The 20561-nt window shown below is 47.2% G+C and overlaps 1 protein-coding gene across 12 annotated transcripts in view; it reads right to left on the bottom strand.

The window, feature by feature from the left end:
* Positions 1-19028, bottom strand: part of RYR2 (ryanodine receptor 2) — a 975983-nt gene extending 956955 nt beyond the window's left edge. For all 12 annotated transcript variants that reach the window (XM_074990102.1, XM_074990110.1, XM_074990109.1 and 9 more), the window contains exon 1: positions 18831-19028. In XM_074990102.1, the coding sequence (XP_074846203.1) occupies positions 18831-18878 (48 nt within the window). In that variant the 5' untranslated portion in view covers positions 18879-19028. The remainder of the gene's footprint in view (positions 1-18830) is intronic.
* Positions 19029-20561: the final 1533 nt, after the last annotated feature.

Here is a 20561-nt window from a genome sequence, read left to right on the forward strand (position 1 = left end):
ATGCTAGCTGGCTAAAGACACGACACTTGTGGCAAAGTATTATGGAGACTTTCACACGCCTGTATATAAATGCACCTCACCACTGAGACACATTATCCTTATTATTCCATTTCTGAGCTTCTCACAACCACATACCTACCTGGACATGCCTGTAGGGCTCTGCTTTGAAGTATTAGTACACAGTGTGCACGAGAGATAGAAACTCGGTAGATTGACCAGCATGTGCCACAACACTATCGACATCTTTACTGTGGAAAATGTCAGTTAAGGACAAAGATGAAACTAACAGTTAATGTGTGACCTTAAAAGGATTTAATCCCATTTTATAAGATGAAGGGCTACTATATTAACTATGATGTCAACAGAAATATTTTTGGTCTCCAAACTCATCCTTTGAGCACAAAAAGCCTGGATCAGATCAAGTATTTCATTGGAGCAGCAGATAAGGGGAATGAGTTTTGTCTTTAAGATACATTCCAGAAGATTAAGTGGTGAATAACCGAATGTAAGAGTGGTTTAGATCCAAGCACAAGTACTATCAGGTACACTTCACTACAGGCTCATGTTACAATAAATATTAGGTCATGTAATTTATACCCATCTTTATTCTTCTTCCAGTAAATAAAAACAAGCTGCCAAGAGGGAAAAAAAAAGCTGGAATGTCATTGAAATTGTTGTAGGACAAAGAGGACACTTATCTATCTAGGTATTTAAATAGCCTTTATCACCATTGTAACTGAGCACTTTATCTGGGACTGCTTCAGATACAGATTCATGCCCATATAAAGAGGTTTGATAATCTTGTGTCGAACCAGTTCTTACCAGTTGCACTATTAATTATGGTGGGTTTTAAGTAACTTGAATATACAGCACATATCCATTAATAATTCTTGTCTATTTCTGCTGTTTATTACTACTGACAAAGCATTCAAAGATGTTGAGGGGATCATATCAATCCAGTGTTTACTGTGTAGGTTTCTCTTTGTACACCTTTCCAACTTTTTCTATTCCTTCACATTAAACTTTCATATAATTCTTTCACCAGCATTATGCCCCATCACGCCCACAGTTAAAAATCACACAGAAGTTAATGCAGATCTCAGGCTGCTTCACGCAGGCAAGTCACCTGAAAGAAGGATTTAGCCCAGGCATGGCTGTCCTCATTAAACACAGAATCCAGAATTTACAGTGAAGCCTCTGAGGTGGCAGGGTTCATGGAGTCAGAGAGAAGGGGTGAATGAGTTCTCCCCACTTTGTTCTCCTGCAATAATTCTAATGTGTCTGATATGGCCTGTCCACTAAAGTGTCAGAATATCACTAATGCACATTTCTTAAGTGGTCACCTTTAAAATGGTGGTATATACTAAGAGTTATTATATTATAATGTCTAAAACAGGGCAGTATCTCCATTCTTATAACAGGCAATAAATACAATATTTTAACTGTAACAATGTGGTAACCACTGACTTTAGCAAATACTAATTCATACCACAAAACTGAGAAGTCTCTTCCCACTTTTCATTAAAAAATTGATAGTAAATACTGCATTGAGATCTAATATTGACTTATTTTTATAACAATCTACAACAATATATTAAATTAAAAGAAATTCTTTAACATACTGTAATGTAGAATAGTAACAGAGAGTAAGCCGTGCTAGTCTATACACTATCAAAACAAAAAGCAGTCAAGTAGCACTTGAAAGACTAGCAAAATAGTTTATTAGGTGAGCTTTCGTGGGACAGACCCACTTCTTCAGACCGTAGCCAGACCAGAACAGACTCAATATTTAAGACACAGAGAACCATTTTGTCCTTCTTGCTTACTGTTTTTGGTTCTCTGTGTCTTAAATATTGAGTCTGTTCTGGTCTGGCTACGGTCTGAAGAAGTGGGTCTGTCCCACGAAAGCTCACCTAATAAACTATTTTGCTAGTCTTTAAAGTGCTACTTGACTGCTTTTTGTTTTGATACTGTAATGTAATTTTATAAAGCTAATAATACATTATTCTTATTATGCTTATTATGTATTAGTATGTATTATTATTATTATGCTCCAAAATATCTGTTCGTCTATAAAGTGCCACAGGACTTCTTGTTGTACATTATTCTTATTACCTTTGTTTCAAATTTGGTTATCAAAAATTATGAACTTAAGTGCTCATTTAGGCACTAAAAACTGTCCTGGTTTTGAGAGGAGCTAAGCAACCAGCACTGCCACTCAAGTCTCCAATTCACAAGAGATGTCTCACTGTAGCCACATCTACACTAGCCGGCTATTTCGAAGTAGCCGTGCCAACTTCGAAATAGCGCCCACCATGTCTACACATGCCAAGCGCTATTTCAAAGTTGAAATCGACGTAAGGTGGCGAGACGTCGAAGTCGCTATCCTCATCAGGAGATGGGAATAGCGCCCTACTTCGATGTTGAACGTCGAAGTAGGGCACGTGTAGACGATCCGCGTCCTGCAACACTGAAATAGAGGGGTCCTCCATGGCGGCCATCAGCTGAGGGGTTGAGAGACGCTCTCTCCAGCCCCTGAGCTCTATGGTCGCTGCGTGCAGCAGGCCATTAAAGCTCCCCTCCCCCTTATTTCCTGTGCAGGAAGCCGAGAGCTCGTGCAGGCAGCAGCACAGCCACGTGCACAGCCTGCACGTCCTCAGAAGCCCCAACCCACCACCCTACACCCCATGGCATCCAGCCAGCCCCCCATGCGCCCACAGGGCACCCCCCCAAGGGGACCCAGGGCTCCCAGCCTGCCAGCCAGCGGGGGAAGAGGCAGCGGGGCCCCTCCTGGGCAGAGGCCAAGATCCGGGACCTGCTGGGGCGAGGAGGAGGTGCTCCAGGTAATGGGGAGCAAGAGGCAGAACGCGGATGCGCTCACTCGGCTGGCTGAGGGCCTGGCTGCCCGGGGTCACCCTGCCCGCACTCCTGACCACATCAGGAGTTGCGGCAGGGTTACGCCTGGGCCCGGGACACGGCCAGCTGATCTGGGGCCGCCCCTGCCGCTTGCCCCTTTTACAGGGAGCTCTGGGCCATCCTGGGCCCCCAGTACACCTCCTCCCCTCCGGCCACCCTTGACACATCGGACGACGAGCCCCAGCAGGCCCCAGAGACGGAGTCCGCCCCAGAGGCCAGCCCTACACCCCAGGGGCCCCCCCAGAAGCCCACCCCTGGGACACCGGAGGAGGAGGAGGAAGCCTCCAGCAACGGGGGGCTCCAAATCGACCTCCCCTCCCGCAGCTTCAGCAGGGCATCCACCCAATGGGTGTCCCCTGACTGTGGGAGCGGACCATCAGGTATGTACCCCCCAGTGCACACCCCCGGGGTTAAGGGGCAGGGACAAGAGACATGAGACATGACCAGGGCCCTCCACATACCCATGGCCCCGAGGACAGCAGTGGCATGTCCCTCAGAAAAGTCCATCAGCCCCTGCCCCCCAGCAGGGCAGCGCCATGCCCCATCCCTGGGGATGGGGGGAGCGGAACCTAGGGTCCCCTGTGGGGGGTTGGACACCCATCAGCAGCAGCAGCATCTCTGGGGGATGGGGATGGGGAACCAGCAGCAGAAGGGTGGGGGGACAAGGGCCACGGGTCAGGGCCCAGACTAACGGCTGTCTCCACCCTTCTTCCCCCCTCTGTTCCGCAGCTGCACCATCGGAGGGCCCGGAGAGCACTGGCGCACCGTCTGTCATCCCGGAGAGCCCACCGGGGCCATCCCACCAGGCCAGCCCCTCGGCAGAGCACGGACCAGCCCCAGGACGAGCCTGACAGCGGCGGAGCCATCTGCAGGTGTCCACGGACCCCCAGTTGCTCACCACCCTCCGGCGTCAGCTGGAGTGTCTGAGCGGCACCTGCAGGTGGAGAAGCGGCGGCTCCATCTCCAGGAGCGAGCACTGGCCTGGCACCAGGAGGCTTGGGGGGCCTTCATGTGCACCTTCCAGGACATCGTGCGGCACTTGGCCCCCCCCGCCACTCCGCCCGCCATCCCTCCACCATCAGCCATCCTGGGGCCTGCAACCGAGGGGGACCATGGGCCTCCGGACTCCGCCCGGCCCTATCTGCCGGTTCTCCCGGCCCCCATGCAGCCTCAACCGGGCCTCCAGCCGAGATGTGGTTGCATGGTTTTGTTTAAAAAAAATTCCATTTATTGCACAGAAGCGTGTGGGGGGTGGGGGTGTGCTCTCGGGTTCTCTGTGGTGTGGGCATGGGGGCAGGGAGTGTTGTGGAGGATGTGGGGGTGCAGTGGGTGGCTCACCCGCAGCTGGCCCTGCCAGCGTTCACCCCGTAGCCTGGTCAAAATGGGCCCACAGGGCCTCCCGGACCTGAATCCTCTCAGGGTCGACCTGGCGACTGGTGGCAACGGGTGGCTGGACGTTGGCCCTGCCAGCCTCCACAGCCCAGCCCTGGAAGGCCTCTCCCTTGCTCTCCACGAGGTTGTGGAGGGCGCTGCACGCGCCCACAACCTGGGGGATGTTGGTGAGGCCTGCATCCAGGCGGGTGAGGAGACACCTCCAGCGCCCTTTGAGGTGGCCGAAAGTGCGCTCGACCACCTGGCGCGCATGGTTCAACCGTGTGTTGAACCGCTCCTGGCTGGCTGTGACAAGGCCCGTGCAAGGATGCATGAGCCAGGGCCGGAGTGGGTACGCCATGTCTGCAATGAGGCAGAGGGGCATGGTGGTGTTCCCCACAGGAATCTCCCGCTGGGGGATGTAGGTCCCCGCCTCCAGCTGGCAGCACAGGCCCGAATTCCTCAACACCTGGGCGTCGTGGGTGCTGCCAGGCCAGCCAACATAAATGTCCAAGAGGCGGCCCCGGCTGTCCACCAAGGCCTGGAGGACCACGGAATGGTATCCCTTCCTATTGAGCAAGCATCCTCTGCTGTGCTCTGGGGCATGGATGGGGATATGGGTCCCAACTAGAGCCCCAAAGCAATTTGGGAAGCCCAGGCTGGCAAACCCCGCAATGGCAGCATCCGGGTCTCCAAGCCGCATGAGCCTGTGGAGGAGCAGGGCATTGATTGCACGGACGACCTGCAGGGGAAGGACATGAGAGCGCACCGGTGAGGGGTGTGCAGGGTGTGTCTGGCCCTCCCCACCAGGGCTCCCTCCCTCCCCCCCGGGCTCACCCCCTCGCTCTGTGTCCTCTTACCTCCATGAGGACAGCCCCGATGGTGGCCTTGCCCACGCCAAACTGCTGCCCTACAGATCAGTAGCTGTCTGGAGTGGCCAGCTTCCAGACAGCGATGCCAACCCATTTCTCTACAGTGAGGGCACATCGCATGGGGGTGTCCTGGTGCCGTAAGGCAGGGGTGAGCCACTGGCAGAGCTCCAGGAATGTCTGTCGGCTCATTCAGAAGTTGCGGAGCCAGCGGTCATTGTCCCACTCGCCGAGCACCAGCCGCTCCCACCAGTCTGTGCTCGTGGGGTATCTCCACAGCCAGCGGCGTGTGCAGCAGGGTGGGGCTGGGAGGGCAGCAAGGTCTGGGACTGCTTCCTCATCCCCTGAGGACAGCTCATCTTCCTCAAATAAAAGATGGTCAGCTGCCTCCTGCATGGCACTGAGCAGGGCAGCCACTGGTCCTCCAGGGGCAGGTGTGTGGGCCTCTGGCTGCTGCTGCTGCTGCTGCTGGGGGTCAATGGTGCTTCACGGGGTGTGCGTGCTTGTGGCTCTGCAGACCACGTGCTGTGCAGGCTGAGTGTGTCTGGGAGGGGCCCTTTGAGGGAGCGGCTTGCTGTTGCCCCGGAAGTGCTAGTCCACCCTGTGACCCTATCTGCAGCTGTTCCTGGCATCCTTATTTCGATTTGGGCCACTTTGGCGTGTAGACGCTCCCCTGCAGTGCCTATTTCGATGTAGTGCTGTCCAACATTGACGCTGAACGTCGACGGCACCAGCCCTGGAGGATGTGTGGACGCTATTCATTGAAATAGATTATTTCGATTTCGCTACATCGAAATAAGCTATGTCCATGTAGCATCCCAGTGTAGACATACCTTGTGAATTAAAAATGTCCTATAAAAGTAACAGAGAGAAAGCCATGCTAGTCTATATACTATCAAAACAAAAAAGCAGTCCAATAGCACTTTAAGACTAACAAAATAATTCATTAGGTAATGAGCTTTCGTGGGACAGACCCACTTCTTCAGATCATAGCCATACCAGAACAGACTCAATATTTAAGGCACAGAGAAGCAAAAATAGTAATAGTTCTGTTAATAACAGAACACCACTGGTCATCACCTACAGCCCCCAACTCAAACCACTGCAATGCATTATCAGAGACATACAACCTATCCTTAATCAGGGTATTCAAAGAATCACAAGCATATTCTTATGTTCCTCAACTAACATCATATATGCCATCATGTGCCAAAAATGCCCAGATGGTTGGTATATTGGACAGACTTCAAACTCTCTTAGACAAAGAATTAATGGGCATTAAAAAAAAAGACATAAAAACACTCCTGATTCACAAACCTGTCAGCCAGCACTTCAATGGAATGGGCGATTCTGTTAATGACCTGAAAGCCTGCATTTTACTGAAGAGGAATTTTCACAGCAATTTGGAAAGAGAGGCTGCTAAATTCCTTTTATATTCAAATTTGACACATTAACATGTGGTTTGAACCGAGATGGGAATTTTCTAGCTCATTATAGAGGCTCTTTTTCATACTTGTCTTTATCTAATTCTTGACTCCCCACACCCCAACTTCTGCCCCCTGCTCGCTGATTTGCTTACCTTGATAATATTTTTCTGATTTGTCTACCTTGATTACTACTTTTGGTTCTCTGTGCCTTAAATATTGAGTCTGTTCCGGGACGGCTCTGACCTGAACTGCTTTTTTGTTTTGATAATGTTCTATTATGCCTTTATTGCAATAATATGAAAGTACCACACCATTAAGTTATATCACAAGTAGAAATTATAACACCATTATATAACACATATTGAACCTCCCTGGTCCGCCACCCTCAGGACCTGAATGGCCCAGAAGCTGAGGAATTTGCTCAACCAGGAAGGTCAAGGCTGCCCCCTTCACTCCCAGATGCTGGCCACTGGGACACTGACCCTAACCTCCGCTGGCCAGCTGGGACCTTACTGCCCTCTCCCACTGTGCCAGAGCTCCGCTCTCAACCTCCAGCCACTGTGGCACCGAGCTCCCTCTCCCCCATCCTACTGTTTTATTCCCAATGAGTGTTCCAGCTGCAGAGCGCTCACTGGGTCACCAGTGATGTCTGATCAGGGTGTTTCCAGACTAGAGACATCCAGATTAGCAAGTTTCAACCACTAGTGAAAATGACAACACTTCACCCATCTTTTAGCTCTAAAGCAAGGAAAAGAAAGAGATAGCAAAATAAATTATATAATTATTTTACTGGCATTTTGGATTATTAATGGTTTTATAAAACAAACATAAAATTACATTCCTTCCAAAGATGCTTTGAATCACTGGTGGCCCACACTATTTTGAGGGTTTTTTTTTTTTGGTTCAGATACACAGACTGGGACTTCCCATAAAAATGTCCCACTTGTGTCCTTAATGGCATCACTGTGTAAAATACTGCAATAGCTCTGTTTTGTTATAATGGCAATTTTAAGGGCAGTTATTCTAAATTAACAAATATTTCAGGTCGGGCAACTGATATATTTCTTCCCTTCTTCCCAATTCTTTCATCCTTTTCGACAATGTATACATTTCATCAGACAGCAGGCATTCCATTTTGAAAGCAATCAAATACAGTTGTCATGAGAAGTATACCGCTGAAACACACCCAAGTTTCTTTAAAGGTTTAAATTTATAAGAAGGTATTACAGATCTCATAAGAAAGGACAGAATAGAACCCAGAGATAGCAATAACGTTAAGACAAAACACAAAAACTGCAGGAGTCTATTCTCACACAACTAATGATAGAATTTACTGAGCAGTTAAATTTGGGAAAAGAATATAATCCTTTTGTCTTTATCTACATGAAGGAAGATTTAGCACAGGTTTTTCAAACTCTCTGACTTATGGAGAAACTAACTTCACATTTAAAAAAAAAATCATTTTCAGACATACTTCTTCACCAAACGTAAACCAATTCCCTTGAAGATTTATGATTTTATTCACCACATCTGATCTAAGGGCTTTTCTTAAGCTTTAGCAAACTCAGAAATTAAAGTTGTCAAGTCTAAAAATCTGCAGTGGCTTTCCCTTTTTCAAAACATTTATTTTTTCTGCTTGCTATCTTTCAGGAATATTATCATATTCACTTTTGCACTCAGAAATCATGTCTGAACATTATTTCAGAAATTTATTAGAGATTTACAAGGATATTAATCCCTTCTAATAGATACACATAGATAGTTGCATGATGTAAGGAGAAAAGATAGAGCTCTATGAAATTTGCATGTTTCTTATACAGATGTGTTCTTTGAAAATATTTGTACTAAGCAGGGCTTTTGGACTACCGAGGGGCTCCACCCAGTGCTCCAGGTAATAATCAAGTAGCCCTATTAGGCCACGACTATATTAGAGTTACATTGACTTAAGCTACTTTCACACACAGCCACCACTGTTGCATGTTCACATTACAATCCTTGGGGCAGTAGAGTGTGTCCACAGTGACGTGTCTTGCATTGGCATAGAGCTGGTCACTATCCCACTATGCAACTTTCCACCATCTGCTGGAGGGTGTGTTAGAAAGGATTTGAAATGCTTCCTGAGTGTAGTTTCAGCATCCTATTAAACAGTTTTCACCACTCATTCCATGGGCTTCCTATATGGCACCACTCTTCAACAGCCCCCTGTAACCCGCATGCCCATCATCTCTATCAGAATGTATGGCTTCTTCATGGCTCTCCATTATTCTAGTGGTCATTATGAACACAACATATCTGATCTTGCACTATTTTATCAGGTGCAAGTTGATGACAATGCACTGGTGTTTGCCTTTGTGGGTGCCATGTAAGCAAACTCTTTAAAATTGCTGTTACCTGCACATGGTGAGCTATCAGTTCTAGGCTTCAAAAACTAGTACTGAGTAGACGGACTGCACAATTATGCAGGTATGGGCTACAAAACTTTCAGATGTACAAAACCACATTCCTGGAACTGAGTCCAGAGCTCACCCCACTTTTTGGTGGAAGGACACCAAAATGAGAGCTGTACTGACAGAGGTGAAGCAAGCAGTGATCCCTGTATTGAATGTGGCAACATCAGATTGCTACTGATCAATTGTTACTCAATTTGAAGATGGGAAATCAGCTCGGGGATTTGCAGTGATGAATGTGTACAGCATCATCAATCACCTCCTGCTACAAAGGACTGTGACTGGGCAATGTACATGAAACAACAGATGGCTTTGCAACAATGGGGTTCCCTAACTGTTTTCCCTATTTTTGCAGAAGATAACTTTGCAATGGAGTACATCAACAGAACAGGCTTCTCTTCTATGCTACTGCAAGCATTGTATTACAAGGGTCATTTTACAGCTATCAACATGGGCTGGTCAGGGACAGTCCGTGATGCACACACCTTTAGGAATACAGGCCTGTACAGAAATCAAATCTGCAAGCAGGGGCTTTCTTTGCAGACCAGAGAATTAACACTGGGGATTGGGAAAGGTCAACAGTGATCCTGCAAGGCCCAGTCTACCACTTTCTCCTATGACTCATGACTAGTTCAGCCATAACACTTTAGCAGTAAGTTCAACATGACAGCTGAATGTTCCTTTGGCCACAAAGATCTGTGGTGCTGTCTCCTCAGCAGGGTATATTTCAGTGAGGGCAATATGCCCCTAGTCACAGATGACTGCTCTGCACTTCATAATATCCATGAAGCAAATGGGAAGAAGCTTCCCCAAAAGTGGAGTGTGAAAAATGAATAGTTGTCTGCTGATTTGAGCAGAGCCCCTCTTACAGCCCTGCTATCTAACAGGAGCGATTCACATAAGGGAGGCTTTGAAGGAGCCTTTTAACAATATGCCACAAGTAAGCAAAACAAGCATTAAAAACAGTGACGTGCTATCACAATGTGTACTTTCTTCATTTGACTATTGTAGGTTAGCATTAATGATTTATGTCAATACATCATAATAATAGACTAGTAAATAGACCGTGGTGTATTTTTGTGGAAGTTAATGGATCTGCACAATATGCGACCTCATTAGAGCATCTGCTATTAAATATTTGCTGAATGGAAGAGAGAGATGGCCGGTTTTGTGTGCAAATCAGCAAAAGAAGATTTTCAAAGGCACTAGTACACACAATGCATGAAGAACACTACAGACCTGTTTCGTCACCAGCCAGTCAAACTAAGACAAATCCGAAATCCTCTCAGACATTTCATTATAATTAATTAATTTATAAAGCTTAGTGAAAACTGCTCAAACACTATTGAAACGATGGACCAAAAATCCAACCTGAGTGATTGCAAATGTGTTCTCCCCAATGCTGTCAGACACCCTCACAAAACCAAATCCAAGCCTTGAGGAAACTTGAGCAATATTTTATATAAATACATCATTGGAAAGGGACACATGCCTGACATTGTTTAACCAACTATAGTAGCAAGTAACACCAATAACTGAAAATTGTAGAAGGAAAATCTGTAATTTTCATGTTATTTAACAGGTATATTTAACATCACTATGTAGTAATTTTCAACGTTTCCCCCTATAGCCAGTTTCCCTCTTTGGCCCTGATTCAGAAGAGCACTTGAACATACAATTATATCTATCCTTATGAAAAAAGTACCTTAAGTAGGTTTTTGAATCAGGATCTTAAGTATACCCTTCATACAGCAATGGATGGGCCAGAGGAGGAAAAAAAACCAACCATTTACAAAAGTGATGTGACTATGTAAAAGCACATAAATTTGATAGGTGAAACTTAGAAGCACATGTAGCACTGAAACTGCATTACACTCAACTTATAAGTTAGTAGAGTTCTTTTAAATACTACAGCTTTAAATCTTGAGTGCAAACCCACACAAGCCCTTCATCTAACAATTCATTCCATCCTTGGCCAATTTTTAAATGTATGTATTAAAAGGAATAGAAAGCCTTATACCTCAGGACGTGAGCCAACTAACTGATCTAGAACTTCTCTTTCAAGCAGCTGATAAAGGCAGCTCTGATAAATAAGGCTGCTGACCAGATGAATTACTGGTATGATCCAGTAAGAAAATTCCAGTGTTCACATCAAACACTAGAACCAAGTTGTGGGAAAAAAAATTAAAGTATATGTGCACATTGTTCACAAATAATAGAGTCTATTCAGCTCTATTGTAAACCAAAATTTGAGCTCATGTTCAGTGCTGACATTGCAGTGCAGTATGGAAGGAGGAAGATGGATACATTGCAATGCTAGCCAGGCCATCTCTTTTATGTGATATTGACCTGTGGTCCTTTGCATCTGTCTCCAGTAAATATCCAGAAGTCACACACACAGTCATAAATGGTACTTTTACAAACTGACAACAGTGTTGTGGTCAATGAAGTATCTCAGTATAAAACTGATTAAAACACAAGGCTGTTTTTCAAAGGCTTGCTGAGTGCGTATTCATGGCTGTATTTTTATGCATGGTCGTTTCAACTGCCAAAATGTAACTAATTATCATAAACCACTTGAAAATACCTGATATATGTAAAAACCTCTACAGAGAAATAATTCAGTATTATTGCTTTCCATATTAAGAAGAAATTCAGTTTATGTTTATTTTCCCATCAGCTCATAGGACTAAGGGTACTTTGAAGTAGGCGGGGTCCTTTCGAAAAGGAGCCCCGTCAGGACGAGCCGCGTGGCAGCGAGGCGCGTCAATTTCGAAGTGCCGCGGCCGCCCGCATGCTAATGAAGCGCTGAATATGCATTTCAGCGCTTCATTAGTAAACTTCGAAATGGCCATTTGTGTGGCCATTTCGAAGTTTGGAGCTAGTGTAGATGTAGCCTTTTAGACTCAAACTTAAATCCCTTCCACTGAAACCTAGTGGTCTCTCACTGTCATTATGTCAGAAATTGTTAAATTTTGATAGGGAGGCAATAAAGAATTTCAATCATGCTTAAAAAGCGAATCCTGGATAATTTCACACTTCCTGTTGAAGTTCCCAAACTGTATCAGTGCACTGGACAAAATGCACATAACCATCCATGCCCTGGGCCACAGCATGGGCACTTTTGTAAACAGAAAGTGGTACCATTCCATGGTCTTTCAGGCCCTTGTCAATGCCAAGGGCCGGTCCATGGATGTGTGCACAGTGTGGTCAGGCAGGGCCCATGACACCCAAGTGTTTAAGAACTCGTGGCTGGGACACAGAATGCAGGAGGGCACCTACCTCCCCACCACCCTCTGCCCAAGGAAACAAGCCACAAGGCCAGCAGTGATGATGAGAGTTGCAGTGATGGGACCCTCATCATCATGATCCCCTCTGGATCATCCAGCTTGGACCCCTCCAGTCGGGTATCTCCACTCTTCATGGAGAGAGCAGCAGGTAGGTCCTGGGCATTAAGGTTGTCTCAGGGGGTGGGGAGGGAGACCCCACCCATGCCACATGACACCCTGCACCCACCTGCCTGCTCCCAGTGGGAGATATAACCATGCCTCGCTACATTGTGGCCAACGCTGCATACGCCCTGCACCTGTGGCTCATGAGGCCCTAAACAGGACGCACCGACCCATCCCAGGACATGTTCAACACCTGCCTGAACCAGGCCAAGAACACCATCAAGTAGGTATTCTGGCTTCTCAAGGGGCACTTTTGCTGCCTCTTCACGGGGTTGGAGGTCAGCCTCCTGAACATGCCCATGATTGCTGCAGCCTGCTGCACGCTCCACAATATTGTAGAAAGTAAACAGGAGCCCTCCATGCAGGGCTGGGCTGCTGAGACCAGCAGCAGGTACAAGCAGCTGCCTGCTGCCCCCGTGCTGCCAGGCACAAAGGGATGGGGTGTGGGTCAGGGAGGCTCCACATGAGGCCTTCACCCAGGGCCCTCAGTGACCCTCCCTCAGATAGCCTCTGCCAACACACATACCCTCCCACACTCCTACCCTTCACCCCTCCCCCAACATATGATAGGGACACAGAAATGGGGATGGACCTTTAACTCTTTACAACTGTAGCAAAAATAAATTTATGATATAAACTTCACAACAGGTACCATCAACTATATACAAGGGGGGAACTATATACAAGAGGGATCCATGGGTGGCATTAAGGGAGAGACTGAACCTGGCAGAGGGCATTGTGGGGGGGCTCAGCCACCCACCGGGGTGGGGGGCCAGGAGCTGTAGCAGCAGTGGGTGCCTCTACTGCCCCAGGTCCGGGGCCCCCTGTGGGGCTGTGACATGGCCAGGACCACAGGGAGGAAGAGGCGGGGGTGCTGCAGCCTTGGCCTCATCAGGGTGTGCGAGAGAGGATGGGGGGCGCACAGGGGCTGGTGCTGGGGTGGCCACCAGCCATCGCACCACTTCCAGGCGGTCATCTGGAGAGAGGTTGGACAGGATGAGGGCAGCACCGGGGGATCATCGAGGGGAAGCTGCAAGGCTGGGGGCTGTTGAGGAAGTAGGAGGTTGGTTACGGCAGGTGGCCTCAGCCTGGCTGAGGGTTTCAAGGCTGTCTGCCACCTGCACCCACACCTCCCGCTCCATTGCCAGCCAGTCCCAGAGCACAGATGTCACGGCTCCCATGACTGCCCAGCTTGCCACCGCTGCCTCATACCCCCAGCAGCAACAGCATCTGGCTTGGTGGCAACACTGCACAGCCATGGGATGGAGTGGGGTTGGGTGGCGTGGCAGCCTCCTGTCCCTCGGCTGCTGGAGGCAGAATGGGACAGAGGGACAGCCCATAAGTCCTGCATCCTGACCCCAGGAGCTGGTGCCCCCCAGTCCAATGGCTCCCAGTCTGCTCCCCAATCCCTCATGGTCTGGGGGGCCCCCACGGGATACCAGATGCAGTGGAATCCCCACGTGGTGGGGCTCATGTTGGGGTTGGTTGCACTGCCACATTCCCTCCCCAGCCATGTGGAATGTGGGCTGTGCAGGCAGGTGGGTGCAGAGTGTCACATAGGTGAGTGGCCACCTGCCAGCTGTGGCATGGATGGGGTCTCCCTCCCCAGCCCCTGAGACATCCTGAATGCCCAATACCTACCTAATGCTCTCTCCATGAAGACTGGATATGCCCAGCTGGAGGGGTCCGAGCTGGATAATCCAGAGGGGATCATGATGATGAGGGTCCCATCACTGCAATCCTCATCATCGCTGCTGGCCTCATGGCCTTGTTCCCTTAGGCAGAGGGTGGTGGCAACCAAGGGTCCCAGCTGCTCCTCCTCTGTGGCCAGGCTCGGTGGGGTAGGTGGCTGTACCTAGGAGGTGCTCACGGGTGGCACCTGCTTGGGCCCAGGAGGTGGTCCAGCTTCTCACAGTGCGGGCACTGGGTGGGAAGTGCCCACAATCAGCTGGCTGCATCTTGGGTGCAGCAGTACGCCTGCCTCAGCTCTAACTTTGGACCACACCTGGTCCCTGGTGCAGCTGGGATGCCCTCTGGCACTGAGATCCCTGGAGATCCAGTCAAATGCATCCGTGTTGCGGCAATGCACTCCGGTCTGGAGGAGGACCTCCTCTTAACCCCAGAGGCTGAAAATGTCTTTGAGCTCCTCCTCAGACCAGAAGGGGACTCTTTGCACTCTCTGATGGCTTGGCTCCTGGAAGCCCTGGGCAGACTCACCAGGGGACACCTGGGGGGCACAGGGCTCCTGGCTACTTGCCATTGGCATAGGTGGGGGTGGCGATCTCTGCCCTGTCTTCGGGGGAAAGGCATGCAGCTGAGAACTCATGCTCCTCCTGCTGCTAGCACACTTTCAGCTTCCTACCTTGGGCAGTGACCATAGAGCCCCACCTGGGGCAGACAGAGCATCGCCATGCTCCTGCAGGCTGCCAACATGGCAGACCTGCTATTTGGAAAGAGTGGACTGTGGAGTGTCTACACGTGTCCAATTTCAAAGTTATACTTTGAAACAGGGCACTATTCCCAATACAGAAATGGAAGAATGACTTCAAATGCAGCCCTGTTACTTCAATCCCAGTTTTGAAGTAGAGTGTAATGTGTGTAGACACTCCACAGGGCTTTTCAAAAAGGGACCTTATTTCAAAATTTTTTTCAAAATATATTGGTAGTGTAGACACAGCCCTAGGTCTAGCAAAAAAACTGTGTACGTAATGTAAGATTATTACCAACTGGAATAGTAACAGAGAGTCAAGTTAGTCTGTATTCTAACTTGTATTCAAAAAAGTTAGCCTATATTCTAACTAAACAAACTAGCAGTCATGTAGCAGTTTAAAGACTAACAAAATAATCATGATGGTGATGAGCTTTCATGGAACAGACCCACTTCTTCACATCAATAGCATTTCCAGTACAGATTGACAGTTATACAGCACAGAAGTCCAAAAAATGAAATAACTGACAAATCAGATACATGGAACTGAAAGGGGAGGAGTGAGGGGGAGAGATGCTAACAGTCTTGCCTGAGATCATAATGAATACCAAAGGAAGGGAAACAGTCCTTGTAATGTGTAAGATAATTGCTCTCTCTATTGAGACCTAGTGTTAATGTATCGAATTTGAACATGAACTCCAGTTCACACATCTCCCTTTGTAATCTACTGTTGAAGTCTCTTTGTTGTAGGACACATACTCTCAGGTATTTAACAGAATGGCCCATGCCACTGAAATTCTCACTGACAGGTTTATGTGTATTAAGATTCCTAATATCTGCTCTCAAATGTTGAACAAAGTTAAGAGGTAACACTATCCATGCTGAGGTGTGAAATACAAAGGGCTTAAGAACTTTGCCCTGAGGACCAGTGTAATGATACAGATGCAGCATTCCAGTCCACATCTCAAGGATTCTAAAACAATGTTAGCTTCCCTCTTCCAGCAACGCAAGGCAATAAAAAAGTTACTCCTTTTTAAAGGTGAGGTATTAGACTTGTTGCAAAAGAAATCAAAAATCCACAACAGCAGCAATTTTGCAGGGAGCCATGCATGCAGCCATCTTGTCCAAAGAGATAGCAAGCAAACAAGGAAAAGAAAGATATTAGACAAAGTAAGAGAGTGAAGAGGAAAGAAAACACAAAAATATAGACCAACCCGGGAGGAGGCAGAAAATCAGTTCAGGAGTTTAACAAATAATTATTTTTGAAAAAGCAGTAAGGAATATATACATGTAAAGAATAAAACCTCAGTGTTCTCTTCTTAAATACAAAATGTCTAACATACGATGCCGACATTCCAATGCAAAAAACTTTATTTGTTCTGCAGAACCTTTCTAATCTCATATAAAAACCTGACTCTTAAAAGGGTAGCAGAGCCTATACACAGCAGTGGGCAAAGAATGCAAATTGAAATGTACTGAGCTTTATAAACTATTATCCGCCTGAACACAGGGAAGCATTTTACCCAGGACCACAAATTAGATCCTTCACAGTCATATGTTTTAACTACTAAACTATTAATGAACCCTTCCACTAACAATAACTAATTGATTAAAAATAAAGACACAAATGGCATTCCTTATCAGATGGCAACCTAAATATTTTATTAATGCCATGTAGAAAGCATTACACATGAAACTTTGCCCTTGGGGAGGTTAGCCCAAAATTTCAAACAATGAACTAATACTACATTACTATGAAAATTGTTTAATTTTGAAAAAACAAGTTTTCTACCTCTTGTCAAACTAAAGGTCCCACCACAAATTTACAGGGGAGGGTAAGGGCAAATTGAGGATTAAGGCAAGTCACCATTATAGAAGCCATTTTAAACTAGAAAATTCAAAACTTCACAAAAAGGAAGAAAATGTCGACACCCCTTTTTATTCTGCATGTCTAAATCCTTGCATCAAAAACTTCCCCCTGCCCCAATTTGCCATCTTCTTCAAGGTCATTTTATTAGCACACCAACATTCTAAGGATTTTTTAAAAGATAATCCCAGGCTGGAACTGCCAGATCTTTATGAACAGCAGGACACACGTTATCAGAAGTGTTCTTTTACGTAATGAGCTGGTGCTGTCAAGAGTCTGTAGTTTCAACATTACCCTATATGTACACAAAGGGACATTACCATTCATGTTGCGTCTGTTTCCCCTTTGAGCATTTCAGACAGCACCACCTCCATAAACTAAACTTATCATTTACAACTGCAGTAAAACCTGTAAGTGCTCAACTCTTCCAAAATATTTCCACCAATATTAGCACTAAGAAACAACAATTAAACTCACACAGATTGTGAGGCCATATCTTCCTTCAGAGAAAGCAGAAAAGCACACTGAAACCTATTTGCCAGGACTGCAGTACATTGCACATAACACTAACAAGCAAAAAAGTTGCCAGTTTTATATTTCGTTTTTCAGCATTGCAGAATAGTTGTACTCTCAACAAGAATGGATCTTTTAATGGGTTTAAATATATTTAGATTATTCATTTAAACAGTCCAGTTTGAAACAGACAATGTAATAAGAGAATTATCTAAACCAGTTAGTTTACACAATGTTGCAGAATGGTACAAACATGCTATGACAAGTACTATCCACATGAATTGTTTCTCCTTTATTATGCACTCTCATTACTCATCACAAATCAAATGTTTTTTAAATTATACCTGTGCTAAATAAAAAGAATGACGTTAACACTACATCATACACCACACATCCAAAGTCTACATTGCTCTCAAAACAATATTCCAAAGCACCTATCTGTAAAACCTGGTAGCAGTGTATGTCTAAAATAACATTTGAGAGGATGTCAAGTATCGGATGGATAGCTGGATCTGTAACAGCAATTTGACAGGATGGTGCAGGAGGTAAATAAAAGCAGTGTTTGACCAGAAATAGTCCAAAATGAGAATAATTATCACGCCTAATACAGGACCAAACAGGAGGAATGCTTGGGCACTTTAAAAGGTTCTGCATTTAAAGAGCAGAAGAAGAAAAACGGTATTTGTAAGGAGATGTAAATACTAATCCAGCTTCAGTGATAAGAATGCCTGCAGCTGTTGGGGGTCGGGGCCGTGGGATGTTTCTGTTTTGTTGGGGTTTTCATTCTGGCTTTGCAATAGGCACTACAGTTGCAGCTTGGAGGCTGAGCACTGCTCTTCGGTTACTATCTGCAGTGTACAGCCCAAATCAGAGGCTAGAAGGGGAGCGCTGAAAGATACCTGGGGGAAATGGTGTTACTGTCGGGCGTGCGATGGTGCCCGCGCCTCGTACCAGTCATTAGCCAATGGTCCGCTAGCAACAGCTGTGCCCTGCCCCGGGGCTCAGCTCAGGACTGGCCCAAGCCGCCGCACGCATTACTTTTAATTGTCACCGCATTGCTAACGCGCAGCCGAGAGCCATGGCTGCTCCCTCGCAGTGCATTCCCACGCAGGCACCCCGCCAGCTGCCGCCCACCCTAGCCCCAAGTCTCCTGGTTCCCCGCAGAAGAGAGGCCGCGGCTCTAGCCCCCACCCGACCGACGGATGCAGGGGCCGGGGCGTTAGGGGACGCGGGCGAGAGAGGGGGCTGGAGGGGAATTCCTGGCACGGATCTCCCGCCCCCGCGCCCGGAGAAGGGGCTTCCCCATCCCCAAGGCACCAGCCCGCTCAGCCCCTGCCCAGCGCCTCAAACCCCTGCAGGGCACAAGCTCCGCAGCCCCGGCGCGCCAGATTCCTCCCCACGCGTCCCAGCGCGCACCCCGCCCCCCATGCCCGGGCAGGGCTCCTGGTCCCCTCAAGGCGCCCAATGCCCGGGGCTGCCCCGGCCGGGCGAGCGCCGCAGCGGCCCCGCGGGAGGAGGGAAAGGAGCGCGCGGTGCTTACAGTCCGCAGGAACTGTATCTCGTCCTCGCCCTCGCCCCCTTCGGCCATGGCTCCCCTCCGGCGGGCAGGCGGCTACGGCGGCCGGGCGGGCTGGGGCGGTGGCGGCGGCGGCTGAGGGAGAGACGCTGAGGGGCTCGGGAGGCAGCGGCAGCCCCGCTTGCTCTGCAGCAGGGTTACAGCGCTCCCCAGTCGCCTCAGTGCCGGTGCCTGGCAGAGGAGCGATGTGATTCACTGGGCGGGGGGAGGGCGGAGCTGCTCGGCTCCCCCGCTGCTGCAGGTGATCCGCAGCCGGCTCCCTCTGCAAAGCAAACCTGCGGCCCAGCGCCCCTTACTGGCTGCTCGACAGATAGACCGTGGGGCTTCCCTTCCAGCCTGAGTCACGCTGCGCGGGCACACACCGGCTTTGCGGGGGAGGTGCTACAGTCAGGGAGAGAGAGTGGGCAGCATTGGCTCATGGCAGCTGGCTGGGGCCACCCACTTGGGAAAATGCCCCCCCCCCAAAGGGGTCTTATTTGCAGAGGTGCTGTGGATGCTCAGCACCGCTGAAAAATAGGCCCGGTCTCACATTGCATACTAACAAGAAGCACCCAGAAATAGTGGCTACTTTAGCAATTGGCACCTCTGGATGTATATTTATTTTATATATTTTTCTGTGCATACAACATATGCACCAAGAATGGAGAGTGTTTTGTGTGTGGGCTATAGAGTCCTGACTATAGCTGAGAGTTTCCTTTCTAAGCTCCTGTTCTCAGTTCTTCTATAACGTTCAGAAACCTGCTTTTCTGGCTGATATTTTCAGTCGTCTTCTATGACTGACAATGATTTTTTTATGATTATGATAAATATTTTCACCATTAGAGTAGGAAGATAGTGAAAGAAAAATATTTCCCTATTTCTGTAATATTTTAATAAATTCTTTTAATTTTTTTAAACAGCACTCGCTCCAAAAAAGCTGTGGAATGTTGAAGTTATTTAACAGAGGTGCACTGTGATTCAGATGAGTTTTTGCAAATCAGACTTCATGCATATGCACTGAATTTAAATGATTTTATACACTTATTAGACCACTGAGAACAATATGATTAAATTTCCTTAGTACAAACATTAACCATATTGTAACCTGGTCTTTTGGCCTGAGCTACTGAGGTGCCAGTACTCAGTATCAGCAAATACCAGCACAAAAAAGCAGTCATTTTAACTATGTTGTAATTAGATCCCTTGCTAGAGCCCCAGTCCTCCAACTATACACAGTCATAGTGAACTCAGGAATTATAAATATTTATAAAGTTCCTTTTGTGTGTAAATATTTCTAGGATCAGGACATATAATACATTTCAGTACTTACAGGATTTCACTTTGTATCTTTTCCGGTAAACCACTAATCAGGCAGTGCTACATTTAACTCTACATGTCATAAGAGAAAAAGAAAGAAGAAATGAGCATTATATAAACAGTTCAAAAAAATCAAAAGGCTGAAAAATGTTGTATAATTTTCAGCAAAAAATAATCAAGAAATGTACGAAGTATGTAACAGCAGAGATTTTTCTGAATAGCTCTGACAATGGGGAAAGCAAAATTAACTAATTGAAAATACTATTTCATGAATCAACAAGCAGCAATGTACACACACCCATTATATATAATATGTGTATGTACATAATATTGTGTGTGTGTGTGTGTGTGTGTTGCTACTTCATGAAATAAATACAGGTTGAACGTCTCTCATCTAGC

Source organism: Carettochelys insculpta, chromosome 3 (genome assembly GCF_033958435.1).
Source record: "Carettochelys insculpta isolate YL-2023 chromosome 3, ASM3395843v1, whole genome shotgun sequence".
Lineage (NCBI taxonomy): Eukaryota > Metazoa > Chordata > Testudines > Carettochelyidae > Carettochelys > Carettochelys insculpta.